The sequence below is a fragment of the Grus americana genome, chromosome 20, assembly GCF_028858705.1.
Source record: "Grus americana isolate bGruAme1 chromosome 20, bGruAme1.mat, whole genome shotgun sequence".
NCBI lineage: Eukaryota > Metazoa > Chordata > Aves > Gruiformes > Gruidae > Grus > Grus americana.
The window spans coordinates 7,182,741-7,200,737 of record NC_072871.1 but is presented as its reverse complement, the minus strand read 5'-3'; the positions used below and the strand labels follow the sequence as shown (position 1 = coordinate 7,200,737).

General features: G+C 40.2%; 1 protein-coding gene across 14 annotated transcripts in view; it reads left to right on the top strand.

Moving 5' to 3' along the window:
* Nucleotides 1-15,665, top strand: part of RALGPS1 (Ral GEF with PH domain and SH3 binding motif 1) — a 136,579-nt gene extending 120,914 nt beyond the window's left edge. For 8 of the 14 annotated variants that reach the window (XM_054848797.1, XM_054848799.1, XM_054848793.1 and 5 more), the window contains 8 exons: nt 2,868-2,994; nt 3,886-4,037; nt 5,889-5,940; nt 6,219-6,299; nt 8,653-8,758; nt 9,580-9,672; nt 9,843-9,948; nt 10,949-15,665. In XM_054848797.1, the coding sequence (XP_054704772.1) occupies nt 2,868-2,994; nt 3,886-4,037; nt 5,889-5,940; nt 6,219-6,299; nt 8,653-8,758; nt 9,580-9,672; nt 9,843-9,948; nt 10,949-11,100 (869 nt within the window). In that variant the 3' untranslated portion in view covers nt 11,101-15,665. Of the gene's footprint in view, nt 1-2,867; nt 2,995-3,885; nt 4,038-4,951; nt 5,054-5,888; nt 5,941-6,218; nt 6,300-8,652; nt 8,759-9,579; nt 9,673-9,842; nt 9,949-10,948 lie in introns of those variants that run through there. The other 6 variants (XM_054848800.1, XM_054848802.1, XM_054848801.1 and 3 more) reach the window with 6 other exon arrangements.
* Nucleotides 15,666-17,997: the final 2,332 nt, after the last annotated feature.

Below are 17,997 nucleotides of genomic sequence, written 5' to 3'. Positions count from 1 at the left end.
ATGACACAACAGGAAGTAATTGAAAACCGAACCAACGCTGCAGCCAGACGAAGGGACGGGTAGTGCCTGAATGCATTGCAAGGTGTAATGGTCACCTCAGAGTGGCCGCGTTAACGCTGAAGTTTATGCTCAGTTTCCGACTAAGCTCTTGCTGATACATGCTCATAATTTTCAGGAAAATTCTTTTTCAGCTGCCGCGATCTTCACACTGGGTCTCAGTTCTGGTATATTTTAAGCTTCTTAGCAGGTAGTGAACACCTCAGTACTCCTACTATTTTACTGTTCACAAGTTGAAAAATACCTGATGGAAAGGCACTAGAAACAAAGCATGTAGAGACAGCTCCTTTCTGTAAACCTAGTTCATCAGAAGGGCGGGAGGTTTTCAATTAAAAGAACTTGCGATCATTTCTGAAACTTCTGAATGCATTTGGTTTGTATCCGCGTAAATTTTAAGAATTTGTAATGAAAACTAGTGGTAAAAAACTTTAGTGAAATACATGTTCTTGCTAGTAATGCAACAGACAATATTTTGAAACCTAATGGTGAAATACTAATTCAAACAGTTTTTACACTAAACTAGGCACCATTTAATTGTGCTCAGATTCATACTTTTTATATTCTAACTTGTGCTTAGCCTCCGTGGCAGAAGAGGAAGAACAACCCTATTGTCTTTAGGGACAAAGCTTCCGATGTCATCATACAGCCAAAATGCCACAAAATTTTAATTGAAAATATAGCAGAACATTGTACTCAGCCCTCTTCCAACCTCCCAGGTGTATGGTTCTAGTTGAATCTCTGGATCAAGTAACAATTAAAAGTGCTTTTTTTTAGAACTGCATGCAGCCTTGAAGCATAAGACCTTCTCTGAAGCCACACACGCCAGTGACTCCTGCTTCTGCTGTCATGTGTCATGAATTCTCATGGTGTGATGGTAGCAAAGACAGGCAGACATATATGCTGTCCTGTATAAGGTGGCATATAGGAATAAGGTAGAAACAGAATTACAAACTGTTCTCTCTTTTTGTTCTCCCACTAAATTGATGATCTGATGAATGATATTACTGAAGGTTCCTCTAATGAACTTGTTTCCCCTCTTTCTATTGCTAGAAGCAGTTTCCTCTTTCTGCTTGTCTTGAGGCTCCTTTCGTTGTTAATTAAACAGCACAATGAATGGTTTGCTCAAATGTGCAGAACACTGTGGGTGAGATTCTTCCCCTTAGCGCTAGGGAAAAACCTTTGTGATTCTTCATAGTAATGACCCAGTTCATAGTGAAATGCCTGAGTCTAGGCTATGGGGAAATAAAAATAGAAGTAATTTGGAATTAATTCCTGTATTTCATACAACTTGATTAGTCTGTATTGCAGAGCGTAGGTATGGACAGTAAAGCATCTTGCATCTATTTGTATTGGGTTTTGCCTCTTACTAGGACAAACTCGTTACTGGTTCTCCTGTTTCTTTTTGTGTCTCATGAATCCTCAGTTCAAGGCAGAAGAAATTAATGAATAACTTCTGTGCTTGGGGAGAGATGGAGTAGCCTGTAGAACAGATAGAATCATCGAATGTCTCAGGTTGGAAGGGACCTATAAGGATCATCGAGTCCAACTCCTTGATCCTCACAGGACTACCTAAAACTAAATTAACTATTACGAAGAGGGTTGTCCAGATGCTCCTTGTACTCTGACAGGCTTGGTGCCCTGACCACTTCCTGGGGGAGCCTGTCAGTGACCAACCACCCTTTCAGAACCATTTCTATTACGAGTGTGTCTTCACATCCTGTTGTCAAACTGTGCCCTGGAATCTTGGGGATTTGTTTGGGGTTTGCTTTTTTTTTTTCCTATTTCTGTTTATCACTAATTTGAGGCCAGACACTTTTGTAAGGATTCTGATGATAATCGTATGTGGTTTTTCACATCACAGAGTTTCTGTCTCTGTTGACCTCTTAACGGGTGGTTTTTGGTTAGAGGCCAGAAGTTGACTAAGCTAAGGTTGGTGGAGCCTCCCAGTGGTTCCTGTAACATAGGGGGAAGCCTGTTCCATTGCTACCTGAGCTGTACCAAGTCTGGAGATAGATATGAGGCAGACGGCCACTTTCATGACCACTGTTCTCACTTTTGTCACAAGCACCAATGCCACAACTAAGTGCTTAAAAGTGAAATCTCAACTGTTTATTGTGAAGCCAAGAGTAGCCTCACATTCACTGAGGATGATGCTAGGCCACGTTGTTCTCCACTGTATTGCAAAGTTCACCACCAGCCTTTTGCAAACAGCGTGAAGGAACTGGAACAAGAACAGCTTGTCCGTGTTTTCTGTGAGGCCTCATAAAATCTGTAAAATGAGACGAAGAATAATTGCAGTGAGACATCTCTAGAGCTCATAGATGATTGAGAAGTAACGCATCTGTCTGGCCATTAGATACATGAAAAGCCCCTGCTTTCTCTTACATGCTCAAGCTGTGAGTCAGTATGAGCAGATTGTTTACAGTTTATTCACAACATGGAGTTGTGAACAAAATTCAAACCATGTGTGAGCATTCCTGCTCACACCCGAAGTACAAACTGACTTTATGGCTCTGCATATTACACTTTGGCACATCCAGCTGTTGTAAGGGGGCCAAGACTTTTTGTAGGAGTTCATTGTTAAAAGTATGTGCAAAGCTGTTTTAAAAATTACTTCCAGACAGTTCAAGAATATAGAGATGAATCCGTAACAGAAATGGATGGCGTAACCCTAACGCGCAGAAAACAGTTGAGAAATGGTGCCTTTTGGTTATCTGTAACAATTCATTTTAACTGACGGCTAAACACACTAGCCCATGACATTTCTGGGGTTTGCATCAGTTCAATGTTGAATGATCTCTGTCTTTTAGGTCCATCTGACGTTTCAGCAATTATGAAATTCAGCAGGAGACCCACGTGTCCTGATGCCTCAGTAGCAGCAAGTCTACCTACACCTCCTGTACCAAGGCACAGGAAGAGTCACAGCCTGGGAAACAAGTGGGTACTCCAGGCTGTCTCAGGCTCAGGCAATTTCATGCATCACAAAGGTTTAAGATAGCAGCAGAACATTCTGGTATTTGAGAACACTCTGGTATTTGTCCCTTACATTTCTTGTATTGCAAGAGTGCTTTAGGCTTTACTGTTTAATCTCTGGGTTTTCCCTTGACTCTGACTCTATTCTCTGCTAGTGCAGCAGCACTTGAAAGCTGTGTATCCACTTTGGCCTGTGGATTTCTGGTGTGCATAACTGATTTTTTTTCTTTTGTTTTTTAAACATCTTGCTAATACATCTAAGGAAACTTACTAGCTGCTTGGCACACCTTCTCATTCAGGGAACTTGTGCCCTTTTGCACTCTTTCACCTGGGTAATATGGACTAAAAACATTTTTCTCTACCATTTACCCAGCTAAGTGAGAGCACCTGCTCCCCAGTTAAGGTTTCAGCATCTACCAAATTTCACAATTAACAGGTTAGGGTAAAAAAGAAGTTCGTGTGACTTGTCCAAGGCCATAGAGCGTTGATGTCTTAGTTCAGCTTAGTGAAGGACCACTTAAGGCAGTGGCTTAGCTGGCATCTGCTTTTTCTGGTTTTCTACCTTTGCCACCACCCAGGGTATTCAGGTTTTGTACGGAGAGAAGTCAAAAAACTTAAAACTTCCCGTCTGCAGAAATTTAATAATTGTTACTTACAAAGACCACTAAAATCTGAAACTTGTTTTGGTACTCAAGGATGGTAGGTAAGCAGAGGGAAGGTGTGAGCAGTACCGTTTAATTGCCTGCTGCCTATTGATAAGGCAAAGTCTGAGTGTAAACATCAGGAGCCAAGGGTTAGGGTTGCTACTAGATGACGTAAGAGGGGTTTTGCCTTTTTCTCTTTCCAATTTTCCAGCATGATGTGTCAGCTCAGTGTAGTGGAGAGCAAAAGCGCCACCTTCCCGACGGAGAAGCCGCGCCACCTCCTGGATGACAGCGTCCTGGAGTCGCACAGCCCAGCCCGCGGCCACGCGCTGAACTCGCTTTTCACCAATGGCCTTTCCATAGGTAGAGTCTGTGTGGGGAACTGGCATTCCTGCTTTTCTGTCCCAGTGCTCTGGAAGCAAACAGAGATACCCAAAAGTAGGGAATTAGGAAGATCGTTAGCTCGTGTGCAAAGACTGGTCCCTTCTGTGGAAGAAAATAGATCAGAACTGCTACTCAGCTACCTAGCCAACTTTATCTCAGCTTTCTTCAGTTACCTACTGATGGTTTTGCTAAAAATGACGTGAAGGAAGATTGTCTTTGTATATGCTCTGTATGTGACACAGGGCGTTTTTGTCAGCTTTCACCAGGAAAAAAAAAAGCGCAACTGAAAAGTGGATATATATTTTGAAAGCTGCCTTTTCACAAAGAAAACTTTAATTTTAACAATATATTTTGGAAGATGGGAGAATAGTTTAGCTGTGCTCTCCGAGACTTCAAAAGAAACCTAAAATGAACTTGTGAAAAAAGGATGATGACAATTACATTATGGTGTTACAATTAATAAAATTATTATAATAAAAAAGTGATCAAGAATCTGTGTTCTAAGCAAAAGAAAACCTTTTAAGTGACTCAGGCTATTTCTAGAATAGGAAATAGACTGTGAAGGATAGCAGGTTACTTAACCAAGAAGAGATTGACACTGAGATGATCTTTGAACTTCTGAAAATACAGGCACAGCTCACTGTGTTATACTGAGCATTAGAAGTTAGTCCTGGGCAAATTAAAACTGTGAGCTAAATAGCTGCGCCAGGGAAGGAGGGGAAAATCAGTCATGGGCTTGGAGGAGAAATAGGGACTATCATTGTGAATAACATCACATTGATTTGTTACGGCTCCTAGCAGCAGCATACAGCTGGCATATCCTCTGTTACAGGTGTGCTTGCATGTTGAAAACAAACAATGATACATGTCTAATAATTTTAATCAACTTACAGATGTTGTGGTAGAAGTACTGTCTTACAACGCAACTTGATTGTGTGATCCTGAAGTGCTCAGCTTTTGAAGGAGAAGCAGCATAATGAAAATTAAAGTAACATGTAGGTGTCTGCTGTTCAAACAGAGCAGTAAGAATGACTTCATTCATCAGTGAGATACTGTAAACGAGAAGGCTCATGTAAGCCTCTTCCAATTTTAGATTTTACCATGAACTCTAAAGACTTCAACTTTGAAACCAGATTTGAGTAAGCGTCCTGGTTTCAGCTGAGGTAGAGTTAATTTTCTTCCTAGCAGCTGGTGTAGTGCTGTGTTTTGGATTTAGGATGAGAAGAATGTTGATAACACACTGATGCTTTTGGTTGTTGCCAAGCAGTCAGGTACTTTTCAGCTTCTCATACTGCCCTGCCAGCAAGAACCAGCAAGAAGGCAGGAGTGGCTAAGAAGCTGGGAGGGGACATGGCCAGGACAGCTGCCCCAAACTGGCCAAAGGGATATTCCATGCCATATGACGTCATGCTCCGTATATAACTGGGGGGTGGGCCGGGAGGCTGTTCAGCTTGAGAACTAGCTGATTATCCGCTTCGAGTGGTGAGCAATTGTGCTGTGCATCACTTTATTATTATTAGTAGTAGTATTATTATTATTTCTACTACTACTATTATAGTCTTCCTTTTCTGTCCTATTAAACTGTCTTTATCTCAACCCACGAGTTGTAACCCTTTTTTTTTCTTTTTGATTCTCTCCCGCATCCCACTGGGGGCGGGGGGAGTGAGCAAACAGTTGTGTGGTTGTTTTAGCTGCCAGCCAGGTTAAACCATGACAGTAAGCAATTTCCATGGTACTATATAAAGATTATTCTGGTGATCCACATACATTGGCTTTGTATTTTCCCTTGGGTGGTTTTCTTACTCCTTCTCTGTACTACTCTTTTTCTAGATAGCAGTGAAAGCTCAGAATTTAGTGAGGAGCTGCCATCAGGGCTTGAAAGGTGAGTTAGTCTTCATGTACGCTCACTGAGCACTCTACAGACTTAGCTAAGAAATTCACGAATGATCCCAAACATAGGTAAGCCCTAAATCAATAGTTATTTTTATCAAATTATTGACTAGTTAGGAAAAAATGGCAAACTTTTTGAAATAAAGCACTGTAAAGTTACTGTGTTTTTCTTCCCATGGACCTGAAAAGATCTCTGTCATGTTTACCAAACTAATCGTTGGAAGTCCCAGACTAGAGTTTCCCTCATCAGATATTTGCGTTCACAAACAGGGGTCGTTTGTATGCCACGCTGGGGCCTAACTGGAGGGTACCGATCCGGAATTCTCCTAGGAGTCGAAGCTGTGTCTACAGGTACAGTTCAGGGTCTGTGTTGCTCAGTGTATGGTGCTAAACTTTCACTTGGGTCTCTACGCTTTCCTAGCGTAACGTATTTTGTCTCCAAAAGCATCCTTGTATGACTCATGGGAGTCCTCCCCTCCTGCTTGTAAAAATTCCCATTAAAGCTAAAGCTGAAGCAGGGATGTGGCCCATTCAGATGAAATTCAGTTTAGCTGTTGATTCAACTAGTAATATCTGGTTTCCATGTCGCAGAAAACTATTGTTTACTTTGGGGTTTATGACGTTACAGAAGCAGGTTTGCCATGAAGGCCATCTTTGCCTTCTGTGACAAATAATGATGTTAGAAGTATACCTTCTTGACCCTTTCTCACAATTTATTTCCTGATTTGAAGGACAGCTACCCATAATATCTGTTTGTGTCAGGGCGCTCTAGTATACTGTGTTGATTTTGTACAGTAAAGAGGTGTTACCTTGGACCCCGAGTAAGAAGGGGAACATCTGCAATGCCGTATGTAGCAGGCACTCCCAATGTTGCTAGTCGTTAAGACACGGACTTTACAGAAACAGGTAATCCATTTCCAGGCCAAAGAGAGGTGATGTGGAAAATTGTATAGTTAGAGGGATAAAAGTCATTCATTGCATCCATACCTGACCTGGACCTGGTAAATTTTGTGGTAGTGAGAAGTGAAGAAGTATGCATGAACAGTAAAGAAAATAGGGCCCTGAAATAGTATTCTGCAAATACTGAGATTTAGTTGGAGTTTAAATCCAGTCAGTTTTTATTTTGTATAAATCACTTTGCTTCAGCCGTTGTAGATACAGTGTGTAAATGTAAGTACAGTCGTTTTACTTGAGCTAGTAACATCTGATAGCAGCACAAGTTAGAAGTAGTTAGACACGAATAAAACTGCATGTATTATAAATAAGTAAAGGAATAAATTTTGGAACAGTATTTCAGCTATTATACCTGCTTCTGGAAAATACTCTCTTAATATGTCCGTGGTAGACTTGTTTCAAAACTGTATGCAAGCTAGAAATATAAAATATAGGAAGATAAAAATGTGAAAAGCCTATTAAATCCACAAAGAAGAATTATTCCCTAAAATACGTTTCTTACGTTTATCCACCATCAAGTAATTCTAATGCTTGTGTTCATTCTTCCTTTTCTGGAATCTTCTACTGCTTCTATGAGAAAACTAGAATTGGCAAGAATACGCATGAGCACAAACAAGGCAATTCCGTGTAATCAAAGGCAACGCACCTGCCAGTTTGAAGTGCTGTTCTTGCACGGTGCTATTGCTGTGTATATACTTGCACCAGCGTGTGTTTATATCACACCGTCACACTTGTTCATAGACAAAATAGCGTTCCTTTCACAACTGGATACAGTAGATCATACGCGTGTCCTTTTCCTTGTATTCATTATTAGACGTGATTTAGTCGGCTCTCGTAAACTTCATTGGTCCTTATAAGAATATCAGGATTGCGATCACATGGCAATGAAGAGAGGTTAGCAGCAGATAATTCTAACAGATCATCACCTACCAGTCAGTCTTTGGTGATGTTCTTAATGGCTGTTTACGCTTCTAACAGCCTGTACTTGGGTTCTTTCAGTTGCAGCACTTTTCCACTGTTGTATGTGGGAAGCTCGATGTTTGTCCTGGGAAAAGGAAAAAATATTTTAATCATTTCACAATAAATTACTTGACATTGTTGTATAGTTTTCCCAACTTTTTTTCCAATTAGCCAAGGCAATTTTCTACATTCTTTTTTGATAGCTAAAGTTTATTTTAAAATAAAATTACGTTTGTGGGAGCTCTTATTGCCAAAATTTTAAGCCTTAAGTTTCCAGAAATCCAGATAATTTCTGTAATTTACCAGAATAAGATAGAAAATTGCCTGTTTACTCTTTGGGTTTGGACCTCAAGATTTATTCTGGTTTGTTTTATTTTTTTTCTGGCACAGGTTGCCCAGAGAGGTTGTGGCTGCCCCATCCCTGGCAGTGTTCAAGGCCAGGCTGGATGGGGCTTTGGGCAACCTGGGCCAGGGGAGGGTGTCCCTGCCCATGGCAGGGGGGTGGAACTAGATGGGCTTTGAGGTCCCTTCCAACTCAAGCCATTCTATGATTTTATGATTCATGTCTAAGCCCCCAGAATAGAACCTTTTGTTGATCTGCTATTTTTCAAAGACCCTGGTTCCTATCTGATACCTAGGTCTGCAAAATACATATTATAGAGTCAAGTGTCAGATGATACAATGTTTGTGAGGCAATGCAGGAAAAATATATTTAGAACTAAATTACACTGCTTGATTCTTGTCCTTATTTGTCTGGTCAAATACATATGGCAATGTTTTGTCTTTACAGCCCAACAGGGGCCTACAGCTGTACATTAGGTAGCTCCACAGGAGTCATTACCATGGAAGGGCCATTAAGAAGAAAAACGTTGCTCAAAGAAGGCAAGAAACCTACTGTAAGTGATTCTAGTTCGTCCTGTGATTCTAATTCAGTAGTGGCTGTTTTAATTTCCAGGATTAGATTAAACCTGCAGCTTGATACCACACAAAACAATGTTCCTTGTTATTATCAATTGTAAAAACATCTTTTGTTCAAAGTTTTAACTGGGTGATCACAAGGTTGTAACCTTGGTATGTCATCGGATCTACAGCAGTTTTGCTTCCCCCTGCATTTGCAAGTAATGTCTGTTGGTTGTGACAGCAGAGCAAGAGTAAAGCAGCTCTATAAATTACCACGCGTTTCTGTGAGGGCAGAAATTTAGTATCGTGGTGAAATGGGAAGACTGCAGGGCATCCACCCATAGCGCCAAAGTCATGGTAGTTCACACTTAACCTAAATTCACGGGTTTCACGTGGTTTTGGTCCTACACATTTGGTAATTTTTTTTTTTTTGCTATAAAGTTCATTGATATTTTTTATATGCCACCCTACTGTTCAGTGCTAAAAGATTTGAAGAATTGCAGAGATGTCATCTCAATAGATTTTATTGATCAAATGCAGAAGTCTAAGATCTGTCCAGTAGAAGGCAGCATACTATTTTGCTGTGAAGCAATCAGTCCTGATATTTTTATGAGATACCCAAGTAAGATGGATTGTATTCACAGCCATCCATCCAAATTTAGGTAACTGGGCTGATTTACACCAGGAGACACTCTTTATCTAATTCTCCATTAATTCTGAAATTAACTTTGGTAGCACTTGGACTTGCTTGTGAATAGATTTTTGAAATGTCAGAGATAGGCAAAGTTTTTCCTAATTTTTTTCCTTTCTGATTCAGCTCTCCTCGTGGACTAGATACTGGGTTATCCTTTCAGGAGCAACTCTTCTGTACTTTGGAGCAAAATCTTTAAGAGGCACTGAAAGAAAACACGTAAGCTTTAAATTTGTTCTAAAACCAAAAATTGCATATTGATAAGCAGATCTGGAAAGGCGTTTGAAGTGTACTTGCTCTTCCAGGCTAAGCCATATGTCTGCACAACCTTTACAGTCAAAAGTTAATGCCTGGTACAGTCTCAGCTCTGACTTGTCTGTCTCTTCCAGTATAAATCTACACCCGGTAAAAAAGTCTCCATTGTGGGCTGGATGGTGGCACTGCCTGATGACCCTGAGCATCCTGATATTTTCCAGCTAAATAACCCTGACAAAGGTAGATGTTGCAGGATGGACGTTATATTTCTGTGACAGGAAGTAGATTAATCTCTATTAATGAGTTACAATATGCCGTGGTGCTTCTGTGATGCCTACAGAGGTATTGCTGTGTCTTGACAGTTACTGTAAGTTTTGCAGAAATTGCCCAACCAATATGAGATTGCTTCATGTCTCTGTGCCCCCATATCCTCATCTCCAAGTTTCTGTGTAGCTTTCTTAAAACTGGTCAATATCAAATCTTGACTTACACGGAGGCCAATTCAAATATTATGAAAATTGTTCAAACATCAAACCATTTACCAAAAAAAGCCTTTTAAGTAAATATTAATTCCTTTTTAATAACTAATTTTGAAGTGCCACAACTCTTCCGCCTTGATTAATCTTCAAAAACTTCAAAAGATAAGAAAGCCTCTAGAGTTATTTTGCGCTTTGAGCCGTTAGATAAAGATTTTTGACGCTTCCTTCCCTCTTCACACTTTCAACTTTGGTGCTGGACATGGATTTGCACCTACTGTGCAAAGCGCATCTCGTGGACACTAAAACACACAAAGTATTTGATTGCAATAAACAATTTACAAAATAACAAGGCATAGAGGAAAATTGCAGTAGGACATTCAAGAAAACTAAGTTCACAAATATCAAAAACATTCATAAGAAGTTTGGCTATAACCACAACAGTCTTAATGAGAAGAAAGCCAGGAGTAAATTAGATGTGGCCTAAGTGGTCTTTTCTGTGGCTGTAATTTGGCCTTTCTGCCTATAGACTCCTCTTAGCTTTCCAGGCCACGTATGTTCGCATGCCCCCTTCACCCGAGGATTATTGGATAACGTGCCTCACGCGGTCTCTATTATATGAGCAACATCCTGTTTGAGCATTTGAGGTGCAAATGAATTTAACAGTTTACTTCAGGACTTTGGCTTCTGCACAGAAATTAGAATCCCTTGAAACTACATGTCTGTCTGCAAATTTAGAGCCTTTGATTTTCTTGGTTTTGTAGGCAATGTTTACAAGTTCCAGACTGGTTCAAGATTTCATGCAATATTATGGCATAAGCATTTGGATGATGCATGCAAAAGCAACAAGCCTCAGGTAAGGTTGCGAAACTTATTTCTATCCACTTTTTCGTATTTTCCAGAAAATCCTTACTAGAAAAGATACCTCTTTTCAATCCGTGTGCACACACAGGCCTGTGCGGACTCCTCATTTTGTACATTGATGCAATTTTTCAATAGGAGGAATAAAAATTATTTAAAATTAGAGAATTCCTACCAAATCAGGATTTGCACAGGACTAGCTATAGGCTTGGTTCCCTTAACAGGATATAACCTCAACACTCACTGCTTCAAGTGAGGTAGCCCCATCTTTACTTCAGAAGGGGCTTTCTCATGCACAAAGAAAGCAAATGTGCTAGCGTTACTCCAGTGACTGGGTCTGTAAGGTCCGTTGACGAGAGAGTCCTATGAAATGCTATGTTTCTCCTTTTTATAGCAGTCTCCTTCTTCTCTTGAGGAAAGTGTTCATTTTTAAAAGGATTTCCAAAGGTATTAATAGGATACTGATCCATATAGGACCTAAACCAGGATGCAACTCAAGAATCTTCTTTACACACACACGTTCCCTCCCCTTCCCCTCCACTTGCCATGCATACTGGTGACTTCTTAGAATACTTTGGCTGGGTTTAGTCCATGAATAGAAAAACAATTTGAGTCTTTATCTTTTCTTTCATTTATGGAGTTAGCCCTCTTTTGGGCCTGTTTGGGACTGATTACACTTTGACATCGGATAATAAATTGTTAGTCCCTCTATTTTGTAACCTTGCAGTTTCCCAATGCCATAATAGGCTCTGGAGCATTATACTGCTGAATAATTTACATTCTCTTACAGGTACCTGCTAATCTAATGTCATTTGAATAATTTGCTCTCCTGCCTGGTGCGACTTCAAGTGCCAAACTGAAGAAACAGGCTATTGTTCTCTAAGGAGGAAGAGGAGAATGGTTTTCCTGACATGAGCCAGCCAGAAATATTTCAGCACTTTCCTATGTAACTTGAAAGTGATTCTGACACAGCTTTTAAAAGCAGAAAGTGAATGTTGTCCTTAGGACCAGATATAGTATCATGCCCTGTGTGAAAGCAGACAAGTTAGATGGACAGAAGATTAATGCAGGATTCTAGAGCCCTCAACTTTTTGTGGTCAGAGACTGCCATGAACTGATGTTTGACCACAAACTGAGCATCATATCTTCTGCCTATTCTTTTTTAAACGGTTCTTTTTATTGTTAAGCTGCTTTGTGTGACTGAATAATATTTGGCCCATGTTGGGTTTCAATTCTTTCTAATGCACAGAATGATTGACAGTGTTATCTTGCTGCAAAGTGTCAATTAGAATAGAAAATTGTGGAACAACATTTTTATAATCTAAGTGCACTGAGTTGCTTGGCAATGTGGCTGCCTCAGATTTTGTATCAAATCTCTGGACAATTCTGCTGTTCACATTTGAGCTGTTTGGGAAAAATGTATTTTGGCACAGGACAGTTGGTTTTCTTTTCATTCGGTTATGTTACTCAGGAATGCCCTGACAATGGATTTAAGGCTGTTAAAATTTATGTTATGCTAAAGGTTGTCTTTCATGCTCTTACTAGTGGCATAGTTGCTTACAAGTTTGGGTTTCTTCTTCAGTCTGAATGTTGTTCATCTTAAATCCCTTGGTATAAGGAAGCAGGAAATCAGGTGTTATGTATCCCATGGCTCCTCGGAGTGATTCCGTGTAATTGTTTGTTCTGTCTTTCTGTGGATGACTCAGCTCCACTCAATCCCAGTACATGATGCACCTTAATGACACCCAGTACTGGCACATGGCACTGCTATTATGAAATCATTATGGCAATGAAAGCTAGGCGAGACTGACTGACAGTGGAGCAAGTACAAAGAAGCTTCCACACCAGTGTCAAGAGGAAAAAAAAATAAAAAAAATAAAGAGAACGTAAATGAGCATTCTCCTCTGAAAGAACTCTATCCACATCCATAGCTGTATCCCTGCTGTGCCCTAATACTGCTGTGATCAGAGGGGTTTTTTCTGTTCCCATGTGAAGTTCGGCACTTTTTCTGTTTGAAACTCTTTTGCCATAAGGCATCAGTGTTTGGACTTCATTAATTACCAGAAAACCTCTTCCGAGTTTCCTAAGATTGCGTAGAGGAGAAATTTGCAAGCCAGCCTCTAGCTTACAACCCATGAAAAAAAAATGGAAGTCAGTTTAGTTGAACAGAGCCTATACTAGAACAAGCCGTCTGGCATCAGGAAAATTTATTCGGTGAACTTGTATGATTTTCTACGTTTTTATTTTTAAACTTCTGTAACAACAACAACAACAATACCTGTACTGTTAAATGTAGGTCAACTGTAACTTTTGTGTTATTCTAAGCATTCATGTTACAGTCCTGAGGATGAAGCCTAACGCGTACCAGCTTTTCAAGAAAACCAGTTCCTGACAACGACTGCATTTAGATCCTGGGACGTGTGAAAGTGTCTATAAAGTTGACAAAGTTTCTTTGATAGCTCAGGAGCTGTGTGAAAAGAATCGTAATGCAAAATATATTTCTACCTTTTTTTCTCCTTTTTTGCTAAATTAAGACAACTTCGAACTAGGAAAAACATCAGTATCTGCGAGGGCAGAGAATCCAAAGCCACTAGAGACAGGGTAGGAGCTTTTGAATGTGGTAAAATCCTGTCACCAGTAAATGACTTCAGACCGTGTTAGAATATGATATAATCTGAATTATTCTGCACCTGTGGACTTTTGTGATTAGTTATCAATGAGATTATTCATGAAGATGCAAGTGTTACGTGGACTGCCATTTTAATGAATGTGCCACCTGTGACCATGTGTATTGTGTGATGTTAGCATTCATAGGGGTTGAACCATGTGCAGAACAGTGACCAAAGTGATGACACACTAACCAAAACAGAACTGTTCAAGTCAAGAGGGTTTTTTAAAGTGACTTTATTAGTAGCCCTTTCCCCTTGAAAGGTAATAACCTGATGGGTCTTAAATATAAGCTAAATTTAAAATGGAATATTTATTGGCATGAAATGTAGACACATTAGAAGCACGTAAATATCTACTGATTTCTAGTGTGATGGAGCGGAAGTGAACGCCAGTGAGGACTCATGACATTTTTTCCAGCATATTGCAATTGAGATAAACTAATGGCTGTTGTAACAACTTTCAGTTATGTTTAACAAGCCTCCCTTGGAAAGAACAATAAGTGCTGACTGATACAGTAGCAATAGAATGAGCCTGTACACACTCAGAATTTAATGGCTTTTAGAATTTAAGGGTCTCTAAAGTGTTATATATGTTATTGTATGTACAAGAGGTAGAGTGTTCTAGCCTTCAAAAGTATACTTTTATTCAAAATTACAAGCTATAGAGCCTGTTGAGGAAGTTACAAAAGGGTCCGTTTTCACTTGTTTGTAAAACAGATTCCCAACTAGAAAGGAAGCATCTTTGCCAGAAACTGTGATGTGCCCCAAAACAGTGTGGCATGAATGAAAAGCAATATTTCTGAATGATTCTTATACCCAGTCATTTGTCACTGACAGAAGATGAATCTGTGGAGAAATTAAACCTTTCAATCCTACTCAATCCTCAAACTCAAATCCTACTGAAAACCTTGGAATTTGGTAATATGTTAAAAGTAACTTGAACTCCCTCGCACTACTACGATTTGAATGTAAAAAAGCATTATATAGAAGAAAAATGAACATAGCAAATAATAGTTTTGCACAAGTCAGGTAAGCATCTGTTCAGTATAGCACAATTGTGAAATTGCTGCACAATATAAAAAAAATTTAGAATGCTGGCAGTGTAAGAATATTATTAAAATATCTTAAACTGATTTTATAAATGAGTTTTTAAGTATTAAACAGTTTGTAGTTGCTGATTTGAGTTTTTATGCTGTCATTTGGTACCATTTGCTGTCATCTGGTACTTTTAAGGTGAATTGAAAGCTGATATTGAAATGCCACATATTGCGTATCAGTACTGATTAATACAGCATTTTCACAAAAATATCACAAACCATACAAGTTTTCGTCCATCAAAGAGAGTAACTGCAATAGTTGTGCAAAAATAAACTATCTCAGAATTACTATTTTCAGAATTGTGAAGATATAAAATGTATGTAGGCAATATTATCAATTTACTAATGTGCAATTTTGATGTAATTCAGTGCCAAAATGCATGTTTTTCCAAATAGCACTAAAACGAGGCAAAGAAAGTAGTTTTCAAATTGCAACTTATTTGTCACATAATGTAAATTAATTTCAACATTTTGGTTTGTTTTGTGTGAAAACTGTTGCACTATTTTTGGCTGTATTTTTCCAGCAGTCCACTGCATGCAATTTGTGTAAGGATTCTTTCTATAATTCTTGTGAACTGTCTTACCCATAATAACCCTGGCGTTGGAATCTAGGTTTTTGGCAAAGTATTTTGTTACCTCAGTCTTGTATCAAGTTGCTGTATTTTTCAGTTTGTTACATTGATAATGATTGTTTTGCTAATTAAATACTTTCATGTAAAAAAAAGTTTTACTTCAACAGCAGTTGCATTTGGTTGTAAGTTTTAAAATGTGCAGAATATGTATGCTGTTAACAATAAAATATTCTGAAAAAGAATAGTAGAGGTATAGAAGGAACATTTTAGCTCAAAGGCAGCAAGCATGTTTTATTTGTTGAATGAATGGTATATACAGTTGAACAGACTTTATAGTGCACAGCGTGTAGCCATTTAATAAATACAACAGAATCCAAATTTCTAACAGAAAACTGAAAAACCCTCCAAATTTGCAGTTCTTTCACGTGGGATTTGGAAAGTCCAAAGAGGTAGAGACAAACCTATCCTATTGTTTTCCTAAGAAGATTATTTTATCACTGCCAAACTTGCATGTTGACTTGGATAGCAGGGTAGATTGCACTTACCATCAAACTTTATTTACACACTTAAGAGTCTCAAGTCCACCAACTGAAATCAACAGGAAAAATATTTCATCCATGTCCTGGTTCTGCCTTGCATTACACAGTATATCAGTGTAGACGTGTAATAATATCTTCTGGTATTAAAATCTGAAATTTCCTTTCTGATTTCAGTGATGAAATCAAGGCTCAGTCAGAACCTGGAAACACTGAGCACAGCTGACAGCCTAGCAATCAGATGTTCAGTAGAACTTTCTCTTGGAAAAGATAGACCTGGAAATGTTGCGCAATGTCTATCTTTGGTAACTTCTCTTCTTATATGTGTCATTTTTCTCTCGATCCCCATGTGTAAGAAATCAGGAAGGCAAGAGACCAGCATGGATGAGTCAAGACCTGGTCAGACTAAAGGGCAAGAAGGAGATGCACAGGCAGTGGAAGCAGGGACAGGTATCCTGGGAAGAGTATAGGGACATTGCCCGGTTGCATAGGGATGGGGTCAGGAAGGCAAAGGCGCAGCTGGAGCTGCACTTGGCGAGGGATGCAAAGAGCACTAAGAAGGGTTCCTGTAGGTATGTCAGCCAGAAAAGGAAGGTCAAAGAAAGTGTACATGACTGGCAAACTGGTAACAACAGACAAGGAGAAGGCTGAGGTACTCAATTTTTTTGCCTGAGTCTTCACAGGCAATCCCTCCTCCCACAGCTCTCAAGCGGATGGACTGCAACGCAGGGACTGGGTGAGCAAAGTCCCTCCCACTGTAAGAGATCATCAAGTTCATGACCACTTGAGGAACCTGAACATCCGTAAGTCTATGGGACCTGATGAGATGCATCCCAGAGTCCTGAGGGAATTCACTGATTATTTGCCAAGTCACTCTCCATGATATTTGAAAAGTCTTGGCAGTCAGGTGAAGTCATTAGAGACTGGAAAAAGGGAAACACTGCACCCATTTTTAAAAAGGGTAGAATGGAGGACTTTGGGAACTACCTACCTGTCAGCCTCAACTTTGGGCATGGGAAGATTGTGGAACAGATCCTCCTAGAAGCTATGTTAAGGCATGTGAAGGACAGGGAGGCGATTTGAGACAGCCAGCATGGCTTCATGAAGAGCAAGTCTTGCCTTGCCAACCTACTGGCTTTCTATGATGGAGTGACTACAGCAGTGGACAAGGGAACAGCTACGGATGTCATCTATCTGGACTTCTGTAAGGCCTTTGACATGGTTTCCCACAACATCCTTCTCTCTAAATTGGGAGAGATGGATTTGATGGGTGGACTGTTTGGTGGATGAGGAATTTGTTGGATGGTTGCATCCAGAGAGTAGTGGTCAGTGGCTCAATGTCCAGATGGAGATCAGTGATGAGTGGTGTCCCTCAGGGGTCTGTATTGGGATCAGTACTGTTTAGTATCTTCGTCAATGACATAGACAGTGGGATTGAGTCCACCCTCAGCACATTTGCAGATTACACCAAGCTGAGTGGTGTGGTTGACACACTTGAGGGATGGGACCTGGACAAGCTTAAGAAGTGACCCTATGTAGAACCTCATGAGGTTCAACAAGGCCAAGTGCAAGGTCCTGCACCTGAGTGGAGGCAACCCTGGTATCAATACAGGCTGGGGGATGAATGGATTGAGAGCAGCCCTGTGGAGAAGGACTTGGAGGTACTGGTGGATGAAAAGCTGGACATGAGCCAGCAAGGTGCATTCCCAGGCCAGAAAGCTAACCTGCTTTGGGCTGCATCCAAAGCAGTGTTGCCAGCAGGTCAATGGAGGGGATTCTGCTCTTCTGCTCCACTCTCATAGGACACCCCCGCAGTACTGCGTCCAGCTCAGAGGTCCCCAGGAGAAGGACATGGAGCTGTTGAAGCAAGTCCAGAGGAGGCCACGAAGACACTCAGAAGGCTGGAGCACCTCTGCTATGGATACAGGCTGAGAGAGTTGGGGTTGTTCAGCCTGGGGAAGAAAAGGCTCTGGGGAGACCTTAGAGCAGCCTTTCAGTACTTGAAGAGCGTTTATAAGAAAGATGGGGACAGACTTTTTAGTAGGGCCTGTAGTGATAAGACAAGGGGTAATGGTTTT